Here is a 26,978-nt window from a genome sequence, read left to right on the forward strand (position 1 = left end):
TAATATGATTTAATGCCTCTCTGCTGAAAACAGCAGTAGATCAGAGAAAACTGCTCCAAATTTGCCACAAACATCAACCGGGACTCGAGGATGAACCGAAAGAATTTCAGCGATCAGTGGTTACTGGAAACTGGTTACGGGCACACATCAAGGTAGCACACAACTGGGGTGTCCTATTTCTAGCCGTTCTATTTTAGCCATTCAAATAAAATATATGCACCAACAAAACATGAGCTGGATATGGTCCTAAAACAACATAATGAAAGCATGAATTACAACCGGAGGGCACCGGGAGAGCGAAAACCTCCACAAGGCCATCAGACGGACCTGACCAAGTGTTAAAAAGGATGAAAAATCACTCTCTGCTAGGAAAAATGGATCTGCCCCAGAAAGTTCTGGGTTCTTCATTGGTCCACCCTTCACCCCTCCTCGGGGTTTGGTGAAATTTGGCCTCATACTTTTCTATTTTATCCAGCTTATGACAAACAAACAAACTGCACCAAATACATAAACTGCTTGGTGAAGGTTCTTATAGCAGGACAGGTGCTTCAACTTACTGGTAGCAAATGAGAATGTGTCTGATGTGCTGTTGAGGTTTCCAGCGACAGCTGTCACCGTCACGTCAAAGACTCTCCCAGGGTGTAAAGCAGTCAAGTTGGCTGCTGTGTTGCTACAGGAATACGTCTGATCCACATTGGAGACGTTCACCTGGTAATAATCAACCCTCCCACTAGGCAGGGTCCAGGTGATGCTCAGGTGAGCAGTTCCTCGTTTTGTAACCTGGATGTCCACGGGCCTCTCAGGTTCTGAAAGACAGTAGAAGGTTCGGTAAAGCAGAAGATCCAGTCGTAGTAGCTCGACATGTCAAAAAAATAGAATGTGTGAAATGTTACAAAATGTTATGCCACTGACGTGGAGCTGGTATTGAAAGTCTTCTTCCTCTGTTCTATAAAAATAGGTTTAGTATCAGAGCACCCAATCCACAGCGGGCATCGATACCTACCGATCATATCTGAAACTACAAAGCTGAAAATGAAACTTAATGAAAAATATCGAGGTACATTTTAAATTGCCATCCTAAATGCGGCTGATGCACAGAGAGGCGTCACGCTGAAACCATTCCTCTGCCATAAAGACTTCGTTACAGAAATCAAAAACATGAACTTACGTGTGTACTGGCAAATTCCTACTCTCTGTCCTCCAGTCCGGCCATCATCTGCCACGGCAACCACAGCTAGAGTGTGCTGGACCCCAGCAGTCAGGCCTGTAATGTTAACAGCGGTTTCGGTCACCTGGTGAACGTCACCAGTCCACTTCAGTCTGCAGAGGGAGCTGTTCCCCTCTGGTTTCGTCCAGGTCACAGTTATAGAGGAGGTTGTGATATGAGCGGCAGCCAGATGACCAACTCTCTCAGGCTCTAGGAGGAACAAAGCTCAGGTTCTCATCACTCATTCGAATGACTGGTGGATAAATGTTTCCACAAAGATGAATCGACTCACTAGTTGTGACATTTTTGCGGCAGCTTGAACAGTTAAGGAAGATTTGACAGGCTGGTGCAGTCGTCAGACCGCTGATTGAGCCACTGCCATTGATGGTCCCGACAAATAAGGTGCAGTTTGGTGTGGAATCAAACGTGACTGTTGTGTTTGTTGTTTGCAGGGATTCCGTTTCATTGTTGTCACATACTCTATCTACAGGACAGAAGAACAGCAAGTCCACCAACAAGATAGACAAAGAGGGCAAACTGCGTCAAACACAGGCCCGTATCAAACAGAAGATATGGAATTGTACACAGAGAAATACAGATGTGTACTTACAGAAGCATTCGGCGCGAGAGCTCTGTGGGTAAACATAGGACAGCAAAGTTAATCATACTGCACCACCAGAAGTCAGTGTAGCGTTGACATCAACCTCCATTCATCAACCAGGAAGGTCAGTGATGTCACAGGTCATCTGTTTAGTAACGATCATAGAGAGAAGCTGAAGAATTCAAACGGAGCTGCTCATCTTATCTCTCCTAATCAGTACGAGAACTTTCTGTCACATCCATACAGCGTATAGATGTGTAGAGGTCTGCCTGTGCTATGAGACGAGGTTCCTCCAAAAGATGGCGGATGGGAGGGGGGGGGGCGTCGACTGTATTCTTTCTTTCACTCTCAAGCAGAAAAAAAAATTGCTGCCAGTTGATTTTCAATACCTACGAATTTCTGGAGGGGAAACACAGACACCTTTATTGGAATAGGTTTCTGTATTCATAATCAACACTGTTAATTATTAAAAGGCTCGTTTAATTATTACTATGAGAGAATTTTTTTTTTTTTTAATTAGATATCAGATGAAACATTGAGTAGTTATGTGTTTTGTTAAAGAGTAACTTACAGTAACCGGAAGGCAATGATTTACCGCTGGCTATTTAAAACCAAACAAAACCACACAAGGCCAGAAAAAGGAGATTTGAAAGGTTAAATGAGGAGACATCTTGTCTGGCAGGTCAAACATCTGTTGCCTCACAGTAACTGGACTCATACAGTAGTTAATGTTTGCAATGGAGAGGAAGTCCCTGGTAATAACCGTTGTCTCTTGGGGAATATTAAATGAGCTGAACTACCGTTCTTCCTCTTTCTTCCTCCCCCATCCAAGTAACATTTCAAAAAAGGTGTGAGTTGACTTCATTGTCAGGACTGAACCCACATCTCCGGTGACTAATTATTTTTTTTAGCCAATACTTCAACAGCCTTGACTCACTGACATGTTGTCTTTCAATTTGTTTACCACACGGCTAAACATTAAAACACACTCCATCTACCACCCCCCCCCCCACACACACACACACACACACACAAAAGATCAAAGCGAGGGGAAATGATTAACTCCGCCTATGAGAAGAATGAGAGTCACAGAGGAACCGACCAGGAAGTTCGCTGGATTCTTCTTCTTCTTCTTCTTTTTTTTTTTAAGTGCAATGTTGAAAAATGTTGATTGGATTCAAATGACTTAATGGTGGATTCATTATTAGAAAAAAGCCCTGGCAGGATGACAATCCAAATAAACTACACCACAAAGTAGGACATCAAAAGTGTTCTCAGAGCAGAGGCCACAGTTAGTGACTGGCGTGATTATTTAACTGATCATCTGATTGATGAGTTTCATAAAACATCATTACCTCATCCCCCCGTTTCTTCTTTTATAAATAAATGCAACTATACATATTTTCTGTTAGTGTTGTTATTGCATTTGTTGTTCTATTCAATTATTTTTTACATTTTTATTAAATTTTATTAATTTTTTTTTGTGTTGAATTCCCTGTTCTTCATCTTTTACTTATTTTCAAAATAAATAATATATTAACAAAAATCCGAGAATGCTTTCTTAAAAAAATGTGTAATAAGAAAAAAATGTATGTATCAATACTAATCTAATTATATAAATTGATTTATTTTACCGGTGGCGCAGTGGTTAGCACTGTCGCCTCACAGCAAGAAGGTTGTGGGTTCGAGCTTTCAAGCTTCCTCCCACAGTCCAAAGACACCAAGAGGGGACGAGGCTGATTGATACTCTGAATTGACTGTAGGTGTGACTGTGAGTGTGAATGGTTGTCTGTCTCTATGTGTTGGTCCTGTGATGGACTGGTGACCTGTCCAGGGTGAACCCTGCCTCTCACCTGAAAGCTGCTGGGATAGGCTCCAGCCCCCCTGCTACCCTTAACAGGAATAAGCAGAAGAAATGGATGGATGGATGGATGGATGGATGGATGGATGGACGGATTTATTTAATTAAAAGTTGATTGAGAAAAAGTATATACCTAAATACAGCCTAAAACAGCCCACCCAAATTAGACATTTGGAACAGACTCCACCAGCCTAGAAAAGGTCCATGCAGTGTGAATGTTGCCTCTGCCACAAAAACCTTCCTTGGAGACCACTGTCCTTCCTTACCCACCACCAGCAACAGCAGCAGCAGCAGCACCAGCACCAGCACCACCAGCAGCAGCAGCAGCACCAGCAGCAGCAGCAGCAGCCCACGTGACGATGCCATGTGGTGGTACATGAAGCCTCAAGGGCTTCTTGAGGTGCTGGCTGGTTTGGTACTGTGCATAAGAGGGTCAGAACAAGATGATATACAATGTGTGAAGACACACTGGTCCAATCACGAGAGCTGTTTGACTGAATAGTGAACGGTGTGCGTGCGTGTGTGTTTTGTTGCCAATATATCAAATAATCAGTGTTTAACTCAAGTTAAGGTTCCGGCCAATAACCAGTAATCTAACAAACTATTTAACGAGCTCTTTGCAGAACAAGTCACTGACAAAGCAGAGTTTGATTTCTGCCTGTGATGGAGTGGAATGAACTCACTGACTCACCTGTCATTCCAACACAGTCTCAAACAGAGATTCTTGGTCAGCGTCCTAAGCGTCAAACGGTGCTGGAGTTTCCTCACACAACTACAGCGCAAACAACATATTCCTGACACAGTAAATAATGGCATTTTGTTGACACTTTGAGAGTCACCAGAATGTTATAAGTTGACATGAAGAATCGTCGATGAAGGGTCAGAGGAGTTTGGAGGTTTTTTGTTTTTTAAACGACTTCATGTTTACCGACCGAAGAGGGTTTTCTTGTTTTGTACAAAGTGAATGACCCTATTTTTAGACGAGCGAGTTTAAGTTTTGAACGTGTGGCTTCAAATGTGTGACCTCCTGCCATCTGTGAACAAACACAAAACTCAACCTCTTGCAGCGAAGACAAGACCACGGCAAAGGTCAAATACCAGTATCTGAAAGCTCTAACCAAATACTCGGACAAATCTCAGTATTTTCACACAAATATCCACGTTACATTTTGATCTCGGGGGATATGACCTCTGGGAGCTGAAGGGCCCTTCTCCTAACAATCACTTATTTTCTCCTAACGACATCAACAAAATAACATCTCAAGCCATTTTGTCTTGGCATCGATTCAGAGAGAAGAAAAGAACCCAAGTTGATGTCCCTGATGGGGAAACACTGCCCTCAAAATGCTGAAGTTCACATTTTTTTACAAATCCACAGGGAGATGACTTCACCCCCCCCCCCCCCTTAACCCTCAGTGTAGCCTGGTGACAGTGACTATGGTTGCTTTCCTCTCTAAATCTATCTTATTATTTATATGTTCTTGATTAAAATCCGTATATTTATGTCTTGCTGGAGTTTTTTTCCCAGCTAAACTGGGAACATAAAGTACTAAGAAACAAGTGCTACTTCCTGTTCATTCCCCAGCAATATTTAATGTTCCTTGTGTAACAGAACTTGAGCGTGGACTCGGTGAACCTTGTGCCCTGTGTACGCTATCTGTGGCCTTTGACTGAGCCCGTCTACAGGAGGAGGAGGAGGAGGAGGAAATGGCTGTACTGACCACTACATAAACATTACATCAACCCTACAGACAGCCTGCCCGCCACTCGGATTCCCTCATTCCTCACGTTCTGTCTTTGCTGCTCGCCTCCTGATAACGCGTCAGTTCCTTCCTCTATAATAACACGCAGAACCAAAAACAATCCAGACATCACCATTAAAGCTGTGTGCTCTGGGATCGGCCCATTTCACCTCAGCTCCCCATGATCCGATAACCCTGAACAAAAACATCATGAACAAAAAATATGGTACAATAGTGCTGCCCCTGGCACGGTTCAGGATGGATGGTTATGCCCTTTGTAACTCAGTGAGATTTCACTGCAGCTGTAAATCGTGTGTGTGTGTGTGTGTGTGTGTGTGTGTGTGTGTGTGTGTGTGTGTGTGTGTGTGTGTGTGTGTGTGTGTGTAAACACAACTTCATCATTAGCAACACAAGGTTCATAGGGGGAAAGGGTTTTTGTTTTCTCCTCTTGCAGTGTTTAAGCGTTGACGCCTCTTCTCCTGTACATGAATTTGTCCGCACAGGTCTCTGGACTTTATGAAGACCTGCATACACCTTGAAACATTAACCTCCTGCTGTGTACCCTCACTTTCAGAAGACCCACCCACAGCCCTCCTCTTCCTCTGATTGGCTCATTCTTAGGATGTGGACTTAAGATCCAATGAGAGGAAGAGGAGGAGCAGGTCTTCACAGAATCCAAGATGGGGGACAACATTCCTGTGTTATTAATGCGTAACTGAAGACTGAAGACATACATGATGCAAGTTGTTCAAACTAAAACTTCCAACTCTCTTCAAATTATTAAAGGAAACATACTGCTACATTGCCATCACGTGCAATTTGGAGTTTTGAGGTAAGTTGAGTTTAGTTAAATGTACATCGCACTTTTTCGCCCCAGTTCATCTGTCGAAACCGTATTTTGAGAGGCTGCAAATGTATCGTGATGTATTTAGGGTAGGATAGACGAGTGGGAGATAGCATTGAAAGGATTTTGATTGGAGCAATGAAAATTAGCTGTCTCCAGAGTGCTCCACATTCCAGTGACTCAGTTGGATGCAAACCTTCTTTTATTTCTAAAGGATAAATAGAAACACTTCATAACGGTGTTTGAAGAAGTGGTGAACAACCAAAGGCACACCAGCATACTATTGATGCTAGCTAGCTAATGCAGGTTTCGTAGCTCATTGATATACTAGATACACGCCGCTTGAGAATCGATCCACAGGGGTATGTCACTCCAAGCTGGTTGGCTTCTGTAAGTATGCGTCACATTATGTTTTAAGGGGGGGGGGGGGGAGAAACTTTGAATTTAAAACACAAAGAGACGGGACTAAATAGGACTAAAAAAGTACTTAAAGTGGGTTAGGGTTTTCTACATATATGTACCGAATAAAGGAAGCACTTTTTAACCTATTTAGTTCAGAAGTTGTTCAAATCCATTTGTCCTCGTGCTTAAGGCAGAATGCAGATGTAGAAGACAATCATGTAACAAATGTGGGCACATTTGAGAACTGTAACTTTCACTGTTTTCTCTGTCACCCTCTAATAAATGGGCAGTTTGTTCTCTATTTAGAGTTCATTGCCTCAGAAGTTTCTCCTAAGCGACCGACTCATTGTTTCTGTTCTTACACGTTTCCTGAACCCACCCAGAGACCCCAGATATCAGATCTGACTAACATAAACGACCTCTGTGTTGTTCTTTATGCTGTACTTCATATCTCATTAAGGTTAAATAAAGGAAGAAATGAACCGTAAATCAAGTTCATTACACTTCAGCTGTCTGCTTCAAGGGGACCTGTTCTATTCTGCTGTACTTGTAAATATTCTGTTCTATTCGGTTTCTTCTCTCCATTCATTGTTCTTTTAACTTTCTTTTTAATACTTACTTTCATCGATTGATGAATTCTACTTCTTCGTTAACCTTTCTGGATTAACCGTAGAACGCTAACGTTAAAATTATTAACACCATCATTAACGTCAGGTTTATTTTACCGATAGATTCCTGATATAGTTTTCATCTAAATGTATTAAAGTACAACACCGTTTGGCAAATTGAAGTCCTCTCCCTTAATTTCCCAACATGCAATGTCACATAAAATGAAAAAAGGTACCATGGGGGACCCTAGAAATATACACGTAATTTGACGACAAGTGTGTTTACATGCAAAATTATGACTCAGGGAGTTAGAGGAGACTATACTGCAACATTATCTGTTTCCTACCACACAGCACGTAGTCTTGGTGTGGATACCACAGTCGCAGCTCCTTCACTCTGCTAACTGCTGTGTGAGCTGAATGTCCTGTTAGGCCTCTCTGACTCAGTCACAGATCAGGTCTTTGCACCAAAGTGAATATAGCGCTAGTTGTGGGCTTAAGAGCCAGTTTAGTCTCTCATGAACTGATGAGCCACCACAGACCGCATACTCATTTTATCACCCCAGACACGTCTCTGCTACCCCAACAGTCGGTGTGTTTACATGCTGTTAGGGAAAGACAGCTGATTGTCTTAGTCCGACTAAAAGTGGGAATTAAAAATCGATGTAAACATCTTACTCTGACTAAAAACACATTGAATTGAACTTCAAGAGGTCGGAATAACACACCCAGACAATACAGTTGGACTTTTTTCAATGTATGCAACTTAGTCGGACCTGAACTGGCCTTGGCGTTCTGCACATATTCCACATTCCCAAGGAAAGCCCAGGAAAAAACACAGAATAAGAAGAGAAGAAGATGGAGGTCATATCAACCTAGCGAGTTCTAGAGCCGATGTGACAGCTCAAGAAGAAGAAGGAGTGACAGCAACTTGCTGAAGGAAGTATATCTCCACCTACTGTAGTGGAATGAAACACACATCCATAAATAAATCGGTTCTCTCCCAGTGCTGGTAAACTGAGACAAGGACAATAATCTAATTAAACGGTCCAGTCGTGCTCTAACAGTTAGCTCAACTATAGCTCATTGTGCACGTAAATGTGCTGAGAGGGTGACAACATCATGTTGCTCTGGTTTCCATCAGTTCAGCCATACTGAAGACACAACACTAGCTTTACCGCAAATGGCTACGTTAGCAGGTCTTATTTGAACCAGTAATGTCGGTCCAGCTCAGAAACCTGGCCAAGAGCTTCTCTAACTGTTCAAATACTAAGAACTGGTTCAAGATTAGGAACCAGTGCTGAATCAGCCCTCAAAATGCCTTGGTGGAAAAAAAAACAGTAAAACCTGACATATATCTTCTGTGTCAAGTAATAGGTACATGCACATACTGCGGCGTAGCCTCACACGCACCTCCCTGGAAACTGCATATTGTGTTGATGCCGAACACAACAACTTTGATTGGCCAGCTTCAACGTCACATTCACGCCAACTAATTCGCGCATCATCTCTTCTTCTGGTCCGAGCAGTTTCAGCAACCAAAAACCCAACACAATAGCATAGAAGCACTGATGCCAACTAGTGTTTTGGTGGTGTAATTGCAGTGTGACCCAGCAACATCCGCCATTAAGTTTTTTGGTTCTTTTTTTTTCCCAAAAAGTTTATTATATGAAACAAAAGGTTGCTTAAGGGTTCTGGAAAGTTGCTAAATGAAGCAACGTCATCAAATTGGTAACAGTTAAGGGTTTCACAGGGACACTTCCCCCCAGCAGGCTTCTGGAAATGGGCCCAGTGACAGGAAGTGAACTAAATGGCTAAAATATCATACCCAAAGGGTTTTACTGATGTCAAAACAGCACATGATACGCATGGTTTTTCATCAACAACATATTTTTGACTTAAAAAACTAAATTATCAAATTAAATCTAAATAATGCCTACATAAGCACTTTACAAACTACTGTATGCACTATGATTAAAACAAAACCTTTTGGTTAAAATGAGGTTTGCCAGAAGGTGTTTGTAGTAGAATCACCACGTCTAATATTAAAGTTAGTTTCACAGTTCGTGACTAACTGATTCAGCCAAGCCACATCACGATGTTCGCCTTCAAATAATTCACATGGTCACAGGAACCCGTGACCTTTACCTCTCTTTCGCTGCATGGCCTCAAGAAGTTGACAATGCAGTGCACAACAAGCCTGCAGTTCACCTCAAACACATTTGAATTATGAACCACAAAAGTCTGCAGCGCAATGATTGCAACTCTCTGGGTTTCTATAATGATGCACTGGAGTCCTTTGGAAAATCTGAAGAACACACATCTTATTTATCACTGGAAGAGATTGTAACCCATTAGATTGAAAAACAATATCAGGCTGAGAAAACAAATACGGATTGGAGCGGATCTACAGACGAGTCATCCTTTTCTTCATGTGAACGATCCCTTCATATCTCTTTATACGTTTGTATTCTGTACATACGTTCAAACACAAAACAGCAACACATCGAACTACCGAGAGGAGGGTTTTTGTATGTATCAGTGTGTGTAATGATAACTTTTCAGTACGGAAAATCACACATTTTTAATTTTCATTAAGTTTGTCCTGTATGGCAATAAAAAATGTAATACAATTAATTAAAACTTAAAGTTTAACCTGACAAAGTAAACATTTTGACCTTTTCCTTTGTTTTGATTTTTTTTTGAGAAATATGACACACTTTTGCATTCTAACAATGACCTAGACAACATACTTACATTTAACAATGCCTGACTAAAAAAATAAACCATGATGCAGCGTTGGTCCAATGTGGTTTTTTGTAATGACATATATATATATATATATATATATATATATATATACATGTATATATATATACATATATATATACATATATATACATATATGTATATATATGTGTGTATATATGTATATACATATATATGTATATACATATATATGTATATATATGTATATATGTATATATATGTATATGTATATATGTATATATATATATATATGTATATATATATATATATATATATATATATATATATATACATATATACAACATCTGTGTAGCCTTAAGAAAAGCACTAATCAGTGAGACTAACTGGAAAAAAGGCTTCAATTTACTATGGAGTTTGAACTCTGGGGCAACGGAAGAAGGTCACGTGGTCCGATGAGCCCTGATTTACCCTGCTGCAGAGTGATGGGCGCAAGAGGAAGAAGAGAGGCAGATGGAGGGATGCACCCACCATGCCTAGTGCCTACTGTACAAGCCTGTGGGGGCACTGCTATGATCTGGGGTTGCTGCAGTTGGTCAGGTCTCGCTTCAGCAACAGTATGTACCCAAAGATTGAGGTCAGCTGACTACCTGAATTTACTGAATGATCAGGTTTTTCCACATTTTTTCTTCACAGATGGCACGGGCTTATTCCAAGATGACTACGCCAGGATTTATTGGGCTCAAATTGTGAAAGAGTGGTTCAATGAGCGTGAGTCATCATTTTCACACATGGATTGGCCACCAGAGAGTCCAGGCCTTGAGAATCTTTGGGATGTGCTGGAGAAGGCTTAGCACAGTGTTCAGACTGTCCCATCATCAATCGAAGATCTCGGTGAAACATTAATGCAACACCGGATGGCAATAAATCTTGTGACATTGCAGAAACGTATCTAAACACTGCGAATGCGTGCCGTAATCTAAGCTAAAGAAGGCCTAATGAAATATGACATCATTACAAAAACAAACACTCATTACAGGCATCCTCCATAAAGAAAGTCAATAATAATCAGCTACCTGTAAATTGCTCCCTAAACATACCAGCTTAAGGTATGAGTGCGTTTTATCTGCCCACCACTGCTACTGTATCAGCGGCCAGATCAGAGCAAATGTAAATGAGTGACGTAGTATTTACTGTCCCTAGCAGTACTTGCAGAGAGCTGCAGATACTCATCGGAGTACTGCTGGCCGCAGGAGGAAGAGAACACAGAGGCCATTATACAGCTGGCAGGTTTTAAATGAGTGAAAGTGCAGCACAGGGTGTGATGTGTGCTCATCAGTGGAGAGGGAAGGCCTGCAAATCACACCTACGCTACATGAACTCGATAATATTGACTTCTCTCTATATTGTCTATCACATATCTTATCAACTTTAAACTACGCGTTTCTTAAATGAAATCTAGACAGAGAAAAATATAACCTTGGATCATTTTGGCATAATCATTCCGCACCAATATGAGATTCTACTTGTCCAAGAGCTGATCTGACATTCTCGAATGATCCAGCCACGCAATATCCACTTCTGCAATGAAAATCACACACTTAACTTGAGGGTCCTCCTGAATTTTACCCAAGGGGAGGAAACATAAATCAGTTGGAGTGACAGAACGTAACAAGTAACTCCAGTTATACGTCTGGGATGTGGACATATATCATCATATAAGATGAATTTATTTTGATACCTGCTGCAGAAAATTAACCAGTTTTTCCTCACTGGAGGAAACTGAAACGTGTAATTATAAAAAGCAGTCAGACATTTGCAGAATAACTTTAGCAGTTATTACCGTGCAACTTAAATTATTCATGTAGATTTTGATATTGAATACATGAAAGTGATAAAATATATTAACCAAAGTGCCTGCAAAATCCATCCATCCATCCATTTTCTTCCATTTATCCTGTTGAGGGTTGCGGGGAGCTGGAGCCTATCCCAGCAGCCTCCTGGCGAGAGGCGTGGTTCACCCTGAATGAGTCACCAGTCCATCACAGGACCAACACATAGAGACAGACAACCATTCACACTCACAGTCACACCTACGGTCAATTTAGAGTATCAATCAGCCTCGTCCTCTCTTGATGTCTTTGGACTGTGGGAGGAAGCTGGAGTACCAGAGAGAACCCTCACAGGAACAGGGAGAACATGGAGACTCACACAGAAAGATCCCATGCCTCAAGCCAGGGGTCAAACCCAGAACCTCCTTTCTGTGATGCAACAGTGCAAACCACTGCACCACTGTGCCGCCTTCATTTAAAAATCCACTCTTAGTCAAACTCTAAAATAAAGCCTTGAAAATATAAATCTTACAAGCACATGAATTACTACATTTTTGCCAATATCTTATACACTGATATTTATGAATGATTTGGCCGACAGCTGTCTATGTTATTATCTCAATAAAAAAAGTTACATGCAATACAATACAATATAAAGATAAATTTTTTCTTTAATCCCCCCCAAATTAGAAAAAGCCGTCCATCTTACATGTACAGAATTGTTTCCTCATCGTCATCTACAGATGATGAGCAAAGAAGAACTATCTTATGGGGCCAATTTCTAATATCTGCAGACAATGATGATGAAATTATCATGGATCTCGAGAATGAGAGCTCTTGTTGATATTCTCAATACAATAAGTCATAATGAGCCCCCCAACATATGAGATTTATATGAGATGATGACGATCACATGCGATGTAAAGCTGTCTTAAGGCATCGCAGTATTCTGGAGCAGCGGGACTCGGAGGTAGAGGAGCTATCTTGTACCGGAAAGTTCCCCAGTTTGAGCCACGGTTCCCACAGCAAGTGTGTCAAAGCCTCCTTGAGCGACACCGAACCCCTCGTTGCTCCTGTACGAGGAGGTTGGTGCCTCCGCTATCAGTTGTGTGAATGGGTGAGTGAGGCAACACTGAAACTGCATTTACCATTTAAATAACAATGCTAACGCGCTGATTAGGCGGTTGTTAAACTTAGCATTTTTATCAATTTGGCAAGCTCGCAATTAACAAGTAGAAGCTGAGTGGAATCTTGTTTTGCAAGTTTTTTTGTATACAAAAACAAAAAAAATCCAATTGTTGAACTGATAATGATGCTCAACGCGACGACCAACAAGACCCATCGGCAGCCTGCCTTAAACAGCTGAGCAGTCAAGTCACTTCATTTTTTACACCAGAAACGTCTGCAGCTTGTCATCGTGATGCTGAGCCATCAGTGCAGTTTGTAGCGAAGGTGCATCTAAAACCATCTGGGCCGGCAGTATGAGTGAGCGAAACCAGAGAAAAATGACGGCTGGTCATGACTCACTCAGGGGCCACTGATAAAATGATGACTATCCGTTGACAATAAAGCCTTTGAGACCGGGGGAGGGGTCAGCCATGCATTTACATGGACTGTAGAACTGTGACTCTTTGTAATTCCTCTTGTACATGCACAGCCTCCAGTGGCAACATGTTTGAGGATGTTAATTTGAAACTGGACTGTCTTCATCTAGTTGAAGGGGGGGGGGGGTAGTGAGTGGGTGGAGGCTACAGAATTCTACAAAGGGGGACTTGATTTGTGACTTTTGCGCATCAGACCAGTCTACGCTTTTTAATTTAGATACAGCGATTCGGAGAGATGTGTGTTTTCTAATGGGTTCCAGACGTCATGAAGACAGAGACGGAGGCTCTAAAAAATCACTGAGAATAGCATGATGGACATAAACAGAGTTGTGTTCACAGTGGTGTGAGTCCACACACACAAAAACTAGTGTTCATCACACAGTGTCTGTAGCCAGATACAGGCCAGTTCTTGTAAGTGTGAGAAAATGTCCCATTTCCTTGTTCCAGGATGTTTCCCACTGATAGCAACGTCACCAGCATCCATTTCTGCTGGCCGTCAGAAGGCCTCAGAGAAAGGAACAGAGAAAGGCTCCATTCCATGATAAAGTCATGCAAAGTGTGGCACTTTTCCTGGGTCATTAGTGGGTGAGTGTCAAGCGTGTTTGCACGCAGTATCTGGACTGCATCAAACAAAGCAGACTTGAATTTTTCAGTGTTAAACTTAGTCCCATTTCTAACTGATTTCCAATGTTATGCATGATATATATAAAAAAAAACTGACATGAAAGCTTCCTTAATAAAAAAGATCAAGTAATGTCGCTATCTTTCAAACAGACAGTTTCATAGACTGGGAGTGTGACTGAGGAAAATCAATTGAGGAGTGACTTCAAAACTGACCTTATTCATTAAGATGTTACCAGGGCAGTTGTGTTCAAGTTGGGTTTTAAAAAAACTACATAAATTAACACTGATCTGCAAGGGGACGTTAGGCTGCTGCAAAGAGTCACAAAATTCAGAAAAGACAACAATTAAATAAGAACAATAGACCAATTATTTAAAGTAAAAAATCATGTGATTGATGGGATATATATATATACATACATATACATATATATATATGTATATGTATATGTATATACATATATATATACATGCAGATGAAATTTTTAAAAACCATGACGGCCGCAGAGAAATAATGACAATATCAACACGGATAACCAAAACAACGGATCGTTTCTCCTTCCAGACGATGAGTTGATGAGGGCTTGTAAGCTCTATACTGTAGTACTGTACTCCACATAAATGGACATGAGCGCTAATTAAATCAAATGTCACATCTGGAATGAGAAGGCAATACTTAAACCATAACGTTGCACCGAGGGGAGAGCCTTCAGTGGCCTCATGACTCCTCCATCAGACGGAGCCACACAAGGCTGCTTTGTGTGTATTCAGCGGTGGACGAGCACAAAAATCCCAGTAGCTTCAAACATAAACCGATATCCTGACATCTTCTACATGATATTCAGAGACAAGGAGAGTTACGTAACAGCGCCAAATTTGATTATAAGGTGAGAGCACTGTGTTATCACAAAGGACTGCCTCACTGGAATCAGAAAGTTGTTGGAAAGTTAGACAAACATTAAAAAAAAAAACGAGTTTTTGCTATAAAGTTAAAAAGTGTGTCACAATGGCCTTGGGATTTTTAGTTGATGGAATCTGAGAAGGCAATTTGAGGCAATTTTGTAAGAAAAGTTTATTTGTTTCGAATCATTAAAAATGACCTCAATTTCTCTTCTCGGGTTCCGTCAATTCAAAATTGTAAGACAATCAGTACACCAACTTTTTAAAAAATTGAACATGTAGTTTTATGTTTTACAGTGAATATTTGGGCATAGCAAAGTTGTGATGTCGATATATAGGATAATATTCGGTGTTTATTGTATATACCACGGAAATGAATAAGGGGTTTATAGAGTACCGCCAACTTATGAAATGTGCCAGTATGCAAGAAAATGTCACAGCACAGCAAACGTGTGAGGACGAAAACAAGTTTAATTCAAGAGGCAGCTGTTCCAGCTCTTACAAGCGGTATTTGACATCGATGTTTTTCTGAGCCCACGGTGGAGACGGCTCAACAATATCGAAACTGGCCTCCCCACTTCATCGGTTACTTCCTACCTTCTCTAAAGAAACACTGGGCTCTGGTGAAACGTGTCAACTTCCTGCCACTCTGTGAGAGACCAGCCCACCCAGTAACCAGGGGCCAAAAAGTTAAAGCAGCTTAATATATAAAGCGCTATCACATATGTAAAATGATAAATGGACCCAATTTTATATAGCGCTTTTCTACCTTAGCGGTACTCAAAGCACTTCACAGTGTCATCTCATTCACACACACACTGATGCCATGCAAGGCACCAACCTATTCATCAGGAGCAATTATGGGTTCAGTATCTTGCTCAAGGACACTTTGACATGGTCACCAGGGTCGAGGATCGAACCAGCGACCCTTCGGTTGCAAGACGGCCACTTTCCCCCTGAGCCATAACACCCACGACATGTTACAAATGTCAGGGTTGCGATCTGATTCACTCACACACACACACACACACAGGCACACATGATGAAACTCAAACATACGGTGTTTTACTGTGCTGCTAATAATCTATTTGAACGACTTCTCTGTTTTCAATGAATTTCTTAAAATGTTTTAAATGTGCTTTTTTTTTCCTCTTCTTCTTCGACGTCAGAAAAAAAATCGAATTCATCCAAGAAGACACGCCTGCGCGGGACAAACAATCGACACATCGACCCAAAACTCAAGGTGGTTCACGTGCTGCAGGTTTAGCCTCAAAACAAGAAAGTCCTGTCCATTCACTTTCGGGTCATTATTTCTCCGCGCATTCTTCGGATAAATGATCGAATATTTCAAGTGGAATGATGTTTTCTTCTGGCTGAACAATCCCTGTTGTATGCTTCCACCATGACATGAAGTCATTTTCATTCTGGGTACATCTGATTGCCGACTTGTATCTGATCACCGGTGAACCCGTCTGTCTCACGTCTCTGACGACTCACACCAACGGTGCTGGTGCCGCTGCACGCCGGTTCATATTTGCATGTTCACCGTCTGGCTGGTTTTCATCTCCACGCATGTGTACTCTTCATAGAAGTTAAGTGACGGGCCACTGCACCTAGGGATTGCATAATTGTATTGAAATTCACAGTGTTTCATTTGTGTCCTTAGGGGTCTCTGCTTTTCTTGAAACAAATCTCCAAATTGTAAAAAAAGGAAGAAAAAAAAGATGCGCTCAGTGACACTGTGAGTTAATGTAAGTAAATTAGGAAGTTCACAGTACACAGAAGTACACAAATAATAGGCAATCATGTGGAAGTGCTGCCTCACAAACTTTTAAGATTGTACTTATTAGCTTTTTGCTGAGATTTGGATTCTGCACATTAACGCCCCCGCAGTGGTACTAATATCACTTCCTGTGTCCACTCGGTGACATGAGAGAAAACACGCTATATATCATGTTGCTGCGTGTCACGTGGGGACTTGTTATTTCAACCCAATGAGCAGGACTTCACCTCTGTCTGGAAAATATCTCTGATGTCCAGGTACAACAGTAACTTGTCCTATGGTGAACCAGCCACCTCGCCATGGCAACACTCTTTAACAAAGACTCACAGTAACGTTTACATCACCAAGTCCATCAGGTTGTTTTTTTTTTGGACCAAATTTGAGAAGGATGTCATTTCCTGTTGCCACCAGGTGGCGCCATGACTTATCTGCCCCCAACATGTAATGGGTCCTTCCTCCACCTGTCTCAGTGAAAACTATGCATTTCCAAAACAACTAGATCTCGAGTCACAAGTTTCATCTTTGTCTCTAGCATGAAAGGCCACATTTGTCACCTTTCTTTAGTAGACAAATCTGTTGTTTCTTTCCGCTGCCGTTCACTCTACATAAAGATGACGGCAGTAAGCAGTGAGGTGCTCAGAGAGGCTACTGGGAGGGAGGACATAGGAGAGGAGCGCTGCATCCGTTCACTGATGCTGAACAACCTGCAGAACAAACATCGCACCTGACTTTGGTTATTAGAGGAACTTTTTCATCAGTGTACTCACAATTCAGTGCAAGCGTGTGTGTGTGTGTGTGTGTGTGTGCGTGTGCATGTGCGCGTGCGTGTGCTGCTACAGGAGTGACAGGGACACTGAGCTGCACCTCATTCCATTCCTGACCTTTGTGCTGGCCGCACACATCCTCACATACCATTCTTAACCTCTCTCTCTCTCTCTCTCTCTCTCTCTCTCTCTCTCTCTCTCTCTCCAGACAGACCAGTGGGACCAGGACAGGTGTCTCTGGGTGGCTGCTGGACCTTATCTGTCTATTATATAAGCTTGGTCAGTCAATCAGATGGATTCTTAGCCAATTTTACAGCTCTCATCACTGCTAACCTGAGCATTCCCAAATAAATATCAAGTGAATTGATTCCAAACCTTATTTGAACCCTTAAGAATTCACAAAAAAAACAAAGTACTGTTCGTTTGTTTTAGTTATATCGAGAAATAGGCCAAATACATATTAATTTATGAATAGTAACCTGTCTCAGACATGTGGGCCATTTCACAGGCTGTGTTAAAAATTTAGAGTAATCCATTTTTAAATATTTTACTTTCAAATATCTTTGTCACAATTATTGGAACATTATTTGAGAGGTCATTACAAAAACTGTATTTTTCCTTAAATTCTTTCTCTCTCTCTATCTCTCTCACTCACTCTCTCGTTCCTTTACGAGAGTAAAGTCGCTCAGTCATTTACCGCAAACTTTTTACACCCTAAAATCAATGTCAGCATCGCCCCCCCCCAACATCTCATCCATCCATCGTCATCTTCCGCTTATTCCTACACATTAAGGGTCGCGGGGGGGCTGGAGCCTATCCCAGCATCAACGGGCGAGAGGCGGGGTACACCCTGGACAGGTCGCCAGTCCATCGCAAGGCCAACATAGAGAGACGAACAACCATTCACACTCACACCTGCAGTCAATTTAGAGTATTCAATCAGCCTCGTCCCCAATTGCATGTTTTTGGACGGTGGGAGGAAGCCGGAGTACCCGGAGAGAACCCACGCAGGAACAGGGAGAACATGCAGACTCCAAGCTCCACACAGAAAGATCCCGTGCCCGAGCCGGGACTCGAACCCCCAACCTTCTTGCTGTGAGGCCACAGTGCTAACCACTACACCACCGTGCAGCCCCAACATCTCATATCGGTCACTAAAATATATGATAGGCTAAGTTTCAAATTCCTCCTAAATCATGACATCACCCACCTGCAGAAACCCATCCACCAAACTTTCCCAGATAACACTTTTGACGACTTATTATCAACTTTATTGGACTCTCCTGAGGGGGAGCTGAGCTGAGCAGTCAGGCCGCTACCTGCTCAGCAGGTGCTGCCGCTACAAACCCGTCCTCATTCCGATGATGTTCTCCTTAAGACGAGAATCTCATCAAGTTTTATTGAGTGAGAGGATAAATGTGCGTGTTTACCTTGAGGAGAGCCAGGAGAGTCCACAGAGAGGCGCAGATGAAGCGCAGCGGCGGCCTCATGATGGAAAGTTTGGTTCACTCACTCGCTGAGCGCTTTCATGCCGCTTGAAAATACAAAGCGAAACTTTTCTTTACTTTTTTGGAAGTCAAAGAGTCGCTACATGAGGCTTCAGCCGGACGGGGGAAGATTTCCTCGCTGCTAACGGGGAGGAGCGGCGGCCAGGCGCGTCACTCGGGGAAGTTCACTCCTCTCCTCCTCCTTCTCTTCCTCTCATCATCATCATCAGCCCCCGAGTGGACTGCTGCCTGTCCGGCGATGCTGTGTTCCAGCCACCGCAGCAGAAGGCTGGTCAGGCAGACATGAAGGAGTCATCCCGCATTCTTGCCATAACTTAGTCTCAAAGAGAGAAATAATGCATCGATGGAGTCCTCTTTAAGAAAAGGAAAGCAGGAAATTTCAACCAAGTTATCGAACGAGTCACCGCTGATCCCGCCAGCGATGAGAAGAGGTACTGCAGGGGTGTAGCGAGGAGTTACGAGGCCCTCAGATGGGAGGACAGCTGGGCAGGGGTGGACACGGGATCAGCTTCAATAATGAAAGCAATTAATCACAAAACATTGTTTGTTTTCGCTTTAGAAAACACAGGAAAAACTAAATATTATAGTAAAAGGGATTTGATTTACATTGAGTCACATGTTGCATGGGATATTATAGTCCTGTTTTAGTTCAGATTTTATTTTATTTTTTTTACTAAATCAAATTAAAACTATATGTTAAATTGCTTTTTGGGGCTCTTGTTTTTAAGTGAATTCTATTCAACTCTGTAATTCTATTCTTATGCATGACACAGGTGGTTCTCGACCTGAGGGTCAGGAACCCCACAGGTGTTGTGAGAGAACTTTGGGGGGGGGGGTCAATATGGTAGTGTAAACAAATAACGTTTGTTGTTGTTTTACATTTAACCACCTGCAAGGCTGAGTCAAAGTGGTTCTGCTCTTTAGAACGATGGAAACTACAAACTATATAAATAAACTACAGCCTTTACAGCTGTAAGGTTAAAGTGTTTTATCTTGATGAGAACAGGCTCAGTTATTTCAGGAAATATTCAGAATGTATTTCTTTGCATTAATGTTCAGGTACCAGATGCACCCATCGACTGTGACAGTGCTGATATTTAATATAGCCATTCATCCATCCATCTGTTTTGGGCTGGGGGGGCTGGAGCCTATCCCTGACCCTGGACAGGTCACCAGTCCATCACAGGACCAACACATCGAGACAGACAACCATTCACACTCACAGTCACACCTACAGTCAATTTAGAGTATCAATCAGCCTCGTCCCCTCTTGATGTCTTTGGACTGTGGGAGGAAGCTGGAGTACCAGAGAGAACCCACACAGGAACAGGGAGAACATGCAGACTCACACAGGAAGATCCCTGTGGGGCTCAAACCTGGAACCTTCTTGCTGTGAGGCAACAGTGCTGACCACTGCACCACCGTGCTGCCCGCTGACGTAATATATCCTTAATAATTAAAACATAAAATGTCAGGGTTCAGTATGTTTTTCTCCATTGTTTCCTCTGCTCTCTATTTCCCACATGTGCATTTGTCACATTTGTCTCCTCCTGTTTGTTCTGTGTTTCTGTGTCTGAAGTTGGGGTGTAACTGGAGACCCTTCAGGCCTTCATCTGTTGCTCTTCCCCCACCTGCATCTTAAGAATGGCTCATTCCTCCACTCATCGCCAGTCTGTTACCCTCTTGTGATCGCTCGGATTCCCCTGTCAGATTCACCTGCCCAGCTTTCCTCCCTCGACTCAGCTCCAGCTCCTCCTCTCCAGTGACCGCAGCTCATATGCAGTCTGCTCTCCAGCCTCTTGCCTCTGTCTCTGTGTGACTCTCAACCAACCTGTGTGCTGTCACCTCAGGACCTCGACCCACTCTGAGAATTTCACCTGACTTCCAAATAAACTCTCCTTTCTGCTGAAACCTATTCAGATTTCTGTGTCTCCACCTGGGGTCGGACCGTTCATTGGAACTTTACCATTAAAAGCATAAGGAAGAGGCGTAACCTGCTCTTCACCCATATGGCACCAAAATATATTTTTTTAAATGCAACTGAAAGTAAACTTGGAAGGGGGATTCGAGGCCGATGTCCCTTAAGTATACAAAATAGTCATTTAAAAGGGATCACAAATTGAAGAGAAAATGTTATTCTACCTTTTGTTTAACCTCACTGCAGCATCAGCGTTTTCATGACAGAATAATAATCATGATAAAATGAGAATGTGAATGATAAGATTTGATCTTGAAGGGTTTATTTGAAAAGCATTTTTATCAGCTGTCTCCCAGAACAAAGCTGTGCAGGAAACTCTAGTAACAGTAAAATCTTGTGCGCTGTAAAACAACAATCAGGCCACCCCGTGACGCCACGCAGAGGAAGAACTCCTGTTTAACTGGATTAATAATCAAACAGATTTTTTTTTTTATTCCAACTTCCTTGATCACTCAGTTTGACAACATGGTTGTTAGGTATAACAGTGGGAACATTTCTGAAGCTGCGGAATGCAGGTTTCTTCACATCCATTGAAGAAATACAGGGTTATCATTCTTAATATTCCTCTTCTTCTTCTTCTTCTCCTATTGATGATGATGATGATGATTATTATTATTAATATTATTGTCTGCCTGTGTAACTATCACATCCATACGTGTCACATCCATGGGTCCCGGGGGGGGCTGGAGCCTATCCCAGCAGCTTTCGGGCCAGAGGTGGGGTTCACCCTGGACAGGTCACCAGTCCATCACAGGACCAACACATAGAGACAGACAACCATTCACACTCACAGTCACACCTACAGTCAGTTTAGAGTACCAATCAGCCTCGTCCCCTCTTGATGTCTTTGGACTGTGGGAGGAAGCTGGAGTACCAGAGAGAACCCACGCAGGAACAGGGAGAACATGCAGACTCCACACAGAAAGATCCCATGCCTGAGCCGGGACTCGAACCCAGAAGCTTGAACCTTCTTGTTGTGAGGCTAACCACTGCACCACCGTGCAGCGTATGTGTCATATTTTTATTGAAACATTTTTATTGTCAAATTTCTTACTTTGGCGCAGGCAGACAAGTTCTCTCTTCTTTATTCCACCTACATACAGTAGCTCTGAAAATATGATGCAGTTCTAAAGCAGCCTTGATCGATATGTAATTTCCAAGTGTGTAATGCTGTATTTTCTATATTGTTGTCAAGGTGAGGGTTGATTAACTCAAAGAATGCTTGTGTGTTGCGTTTTCTTTATGTGAGTGATGTGACCAGGAGAAAACTAGCTGCCAGAACAATTGGGATCAGCATCAGAAACTTCAGAAACTTTTCTCCTAACTAACCATTAAAACAGATTATACTGGAACTACATGTGACACACTATTCAAAGATATAGTAAGAGAGAGTATGCGGCTCAAATGACAGATTTAGGATTCCATGTTTTAGCAGAATTTTAAAGTTGTTGGAGAGAGTCTGGCACTCCCATGATGTTATGAAATTATACATATGTGGGGGTTCCTACTTGATTACCAAAAGCCATCACTTTAATCACAAAATAGAAAGAACGCACGTTCACCAAGGTGAACTTTCAGCCCCTGGCCCTTTCATGCTCGGATCCCAATTTAGGCTTCAAGCAGCGATGAGCGGGTCTTCACACCCTCTCGCACTGGTGCCACTGGCACTAGGTGGCACCAGTGCGTGAGGGTGTGTAGCTGTGTTATTCATGCAAAATTGCAACAGTACAACCTTTACATCAAGTTGGCAATGTTTCTGACAACTACCATCTGATATCTAAACTTCCAATTGTCATTAAAAAAAAAACCCTGATTAATCTAAGAAAAATATACACCTTCACTGATTTACTGAACGCTGTCTGGGTTTCACCGTGGTCACAACAGAATACACAGCTGCAGTTTCAGTCATTGATAACATTGTCACTTCTCCAGATAACAATCCTGCACTGCCCTATTCGCTGAGCTGTCGAAACTTTTCAATATGATCGACCGTAAATTCTGCGAACTTAAATCCATTCGACAATTCCAAATTAAATCGGCTCTCATCCCTCCTCAACGGCAGAGCTCTGACAGCTGTTACTCTTTGTATTCAGTCAACACATGATCATCAGAAACGGGGTGCCACAGGAGTTTATTCTTGGTCCACTGCTGTTTACTATATAGATAAATAACACATTCACCTCTGAAATGTCCACTTCTTCATTGATATACACTGCAGATGCCAACCCAAATCAGGTCCTTTCTGTCATGCAATCTGCCTCATTCTTTCTGTAGTCACAAACTACATTAAAAAAATAGTATTTTTCATATCCAACAATGGTTCTAATTATCCCACTCTCAACATGAATGGCAACCATATCTCCCAAACAGACCAAAACAAGTATCTATGAATTTGGCTCGATAGGACACTGTCATTCAGAACACACACTCAACAGCTAACCCGGGAAGTTCAAATCAATCTCAGTTTCCTCTACAGAATTTAAAACTGTATTTCCCCCATTCAACAGTGAGACTATTGTCCAGTCAATATTCATGTCAGTGCTTGATTACAGCGATTTTTTTTTTTTAGCGTCACGCTGTCCCATCAACTCCCCTGCATTTCAACAGTACATTTAATCACTAATCACAAATTTCATACATACCATTGCTCCCCGTGTCACTCAGTTGGATGGACTTCCCTAGAAACAAAAGGACATATTCCTCTCCTGGTTCATCTACAAGGCTCTGCTCTCATCTGTCCTTTAAAACCAGTAAGTACAGCACACGATCCAGTCGCTAAATAACCTAGATAGTTTAGCTCAACACACCAGTGTTGGTAGAACTGGTCTCACGTGGTTTGCATTTCAATGAATTTACACACTTTTCTTAAACTACAGTTTTGTGTTCTTCGTGGAAATTTTAACTTATTACAGTGTAATATTTTCTATGAATCTTGTGGGGTTTTTTTTTCCATTTGTTTCTGTGTTTGTTGGTTTTACCATTTTTACCGTTGTTGATAGGTGTTGACGTTTTTATGAATGTTTCATTCCCTCAAGCCTCTTTTCCAAGAGGCCTGGGGACAATCTTGAATAAAGATTAAATAAGTAGCCAGCCATAAGGCCAATTTTACAGTAGCTGCACCAAAACTGGCTGCAACAAGTTGAACAGTTTTTAAAGTAGACTGTGACTTATTATTGGACATCTCAGTTGTCTGCAGTAATACGAATGAGCTAAATTAATAATAAACAGACTTATTTGGGCAGCAAACACAACCAAATTGTGTGCAGGGACACATGTTGATCCTACTTACTCAAAGAAAAGTTTATTTGTTCAAAAAAAGAAAACAGATATGATTTACACAATATCTTTACATTAATTTTTATTATTTTATTAGTAGGCCTGTTATTTATTTCTTATTTTTAAATCTGGTTGTCTAAATTGAAACACTGCGCCATGATATAGCAACGGAGGGATCACTTAGCTTCAGTCTTTTTGTCATCTCTTTGGACCAAAGGCAAGTGAACAGTGAATAAAACAGGAAATAACACAAACGTTGAAAATGAAAAGAGAGAAACTGTAAATGTGACTTGTTCACAGGAGTGGGGTGTAACAGGAAGTGGGTAGCCGATCCGTGTACGAGAAAATTATTGAACCAAGCAGTGAAGTTTCTCTAACTCAGAGAACAAATGCATTTTGATCCATTTAAGTATATTTTATCGATGCCCTCTAATTTAGATCGTGACTGAAAACCTGGCTGCATGCAACATCAACACATGCTGCTAAATCCATGTGCTGTGCTGAGCAGGGGATTTATTTTACTTTTATAAATGAGCCGGATGCCGAAGCTGCCACTGCTTTGCGTTTCATAATGGCTCTTACATTCCTGTTGATGATGGCTAATGGAGATGGAGCTGAAATGAGCCGGTCACTGTGACCCTTGATTCCCAAGGAAGTGTTATGTAATCCTCCGGGGGGGTTTGCAGCATGTCTGTTTCAATTCTGCACCTCTGTTCTTTACATGTGTGCTTGTATTACCACATAAAGTGCAGGATTTCCCACCTTCCATTGTCTGTATGAGGTGCTAACAGCGTCTTAGAACAAATGTTATGTTTTATACATGAACTTATCAAAAGAATGTGTATTTTGCTTTTCAAGAACTCACAAATAGTCTCAAAAAATGTTACTACTGCTGCATCCCTCCTTTGAAACGCAGAAAGCATGAAGAGCAAGCCGCGTACTGAAGCTCATAGCAAAAAAATACAGAATAAACCCAGCAAAACTTTTGCATCTCTTAGACACATCATCCCAGAAAATCTTCTTTGTCCAGCCGTATCTGCTCATTAATCCACAAACGCTTTGATTTAAGCTTAAAACAAACTAACCTTGACCTTTCTATATGGCTCTCATTCACGTAGCATCAAGCTCAACCAGTTTAGCTCTTTTAGTTGAACCATCTCACTCTCACAAATATTTGCGAACAGGTTTTTCTATCGTTTGTAGCTGGCGAGGGGCGGCGTGGCTTGGCAGAAGGGATGCTGGTTCAATCCTCACTTCCCCCGGTGACAATGTCGAAGTATCCTTGAGCAAGATACTGAACCCCTAATTGGACGGGCTCTGTCTGCATTCTAGAGTTGTGAAGAAATAATTCAGCCATGAAGAGTCAGGGGTGAGTTCAAAACCTGTTTGACTTAAGAGGCAAAATGAATTATAAATATTTTAAGGCAAAGTATTGGATTTTAACCAATAATCTACTGCCTGTTTACTTTTGGGCTTGATACTTGAAAATTAACCCAGGAAGAGTTATCTGGCTTTGATTCTGTATTACTGTAGAAAATTGAGGAGCATATTTGGAAAGAAAATGGGTCAGATTAGATTTGAGAGTGTGTCTAAATGATTAGCGGGTGTTTTAGTCACATATCAGAGCATCTGGAAAAGCTTCAAACAAGAGCACAAAGAAACATACAATGACCCAGTTGAAGTTCAAACATCAGTCTGAAAAGGTGACCTTCTGAATGTTTTCCCTTCTTCAAAGACGTTATAAGCAGGAAATACACCAAAGCATTGCAAGTTCCAAATCAAATAAAGAAGACAATGGTGGAATGTCCTAATTTGGCCAAAATGACTATATGTACTGGCTGTCTGCCCTCATCTCATACTGGGTGTTTAATCAAAATAAAGAAGTGTTCCACATGAAGATGGTGTGTAGAAACCACAGATCAGGGTGATTCAAGATGGAGGAAGGACATCGTTCTCTAAATGTTCTCTGTAGGGGAAAAGACGCCTCTGATGTGAATGATCACTACTTTCTTTTTAAGGAAATGACTAAAAAATGTTTGTAAAATTCTCTACAAATTGATATATATACCTGTATATATATGTATGTATAAATTTAAGGAAATTCTTAGCTCGGAGTCTGCATGTTCTCCCTGTTCCTGTGTGGGTTCTCTCTGGTACTCCAGCTTCCTCCCACCGTCCAAAGACATCAAGAGGGGACGAGGCTGATTGATACTCTAAATTGACTGTAGGTGTGACTGTGAGTGTGAATGGTTGTCTGTCTCTATGTGTTGGCCCTGTGATGGACTGGTGACCTGTCCAGGGTGAACCACGCCTCTCACCCATAGCCGCTGGGATAGGCTCCAGCGCCCCCCCCCCCCCCCCCTACTGTGACCCTTAACAGGAATAAGCGGAAGACAATGGATGGATGGACGGATGGATGGATGGATGGACGGATGGATGGATGGATTCTTAGCTCAAGAGGCTTCCTCAGAGGAAAGCAGTACATTGGGCTGCTCTCTTGACAACTGCACAGGTACAGGTGGATATATCCTACTTCTATCCAGTCACTGTCTGTACCCAGGATGAAATGACATAGTCGAGTCTTGAAAATGCAAAACATATTGCTAGTAAACGCAAAAAGAAATCCAAAAAAACAAAATACAAAATCATCACACTGTTGACTACGTGTTGTATCTGTCTGTCCGTCACACCTGTGGCCTGTCTGTTCTTCTTTGAGAACT

General features: G+C 41.8%; 1 protein-coding gene across 2 annotated transcripts in view; it reads right to left on the reverse strand.

The window, feature by feature from the left end:
- The window catches only part of LOC147258513 (receptor-type tyrosine-protein phosphatase eta-like), a 35,923-nt gene extending 16,792 nt beyond the window's left edge, over positions 1 to 19,131 (reverse strand). For both annotated transcript variants that reach the window (XM_086208393.1, XM_086208392.1), the window contains exons 1-5: positions 18,927 to 19,131; positions 1,818 to 1,839; positions 1,500 to 1,691; positions 1,169 to 1,417; positions 558 to 806 (exon numbers count right to left, since the gene is read on the reverse strand). In XM_086208393.1, coding sequence (XP_086064519.1) covers positions 558 to 806; positions 1,169 to 1,417; positions 1,500 to 1,691; positions 1,818 to 1,839; positions 18,927 to 18,986 — 772 coding nt within the window. In that variant the 5' untranslated portion in view covers positions 18,987 to 19,131. The remainder of the gene's footprint in view (positions 1 to 557; positions 807 to 1,168; positions 1,418 to 1,499; positions 1,692 to 1,817; positions 1,840 to 18,926) is intronic.
- Positions 19,132 to 26,978: the final 7,847 nt, after the last annotated feature.

The sequence above is a fragment of the Aulostomus chinensis genome, chromosome 7, assembly GCF_037954235.1.
Source record: "Aulostomus chinensis isolate RoL2024-O1b breed Wild chromosome 7, RoL_Achi_v1.0, whole genome shotgun sequence".
NCBI classification, from domain to species: Eukaryota; Metazoa; Chordata; class Actinopteri; order Syngnathiformes; family Aulostomidae; genus Aulostomus; species Aulostomus chinensis.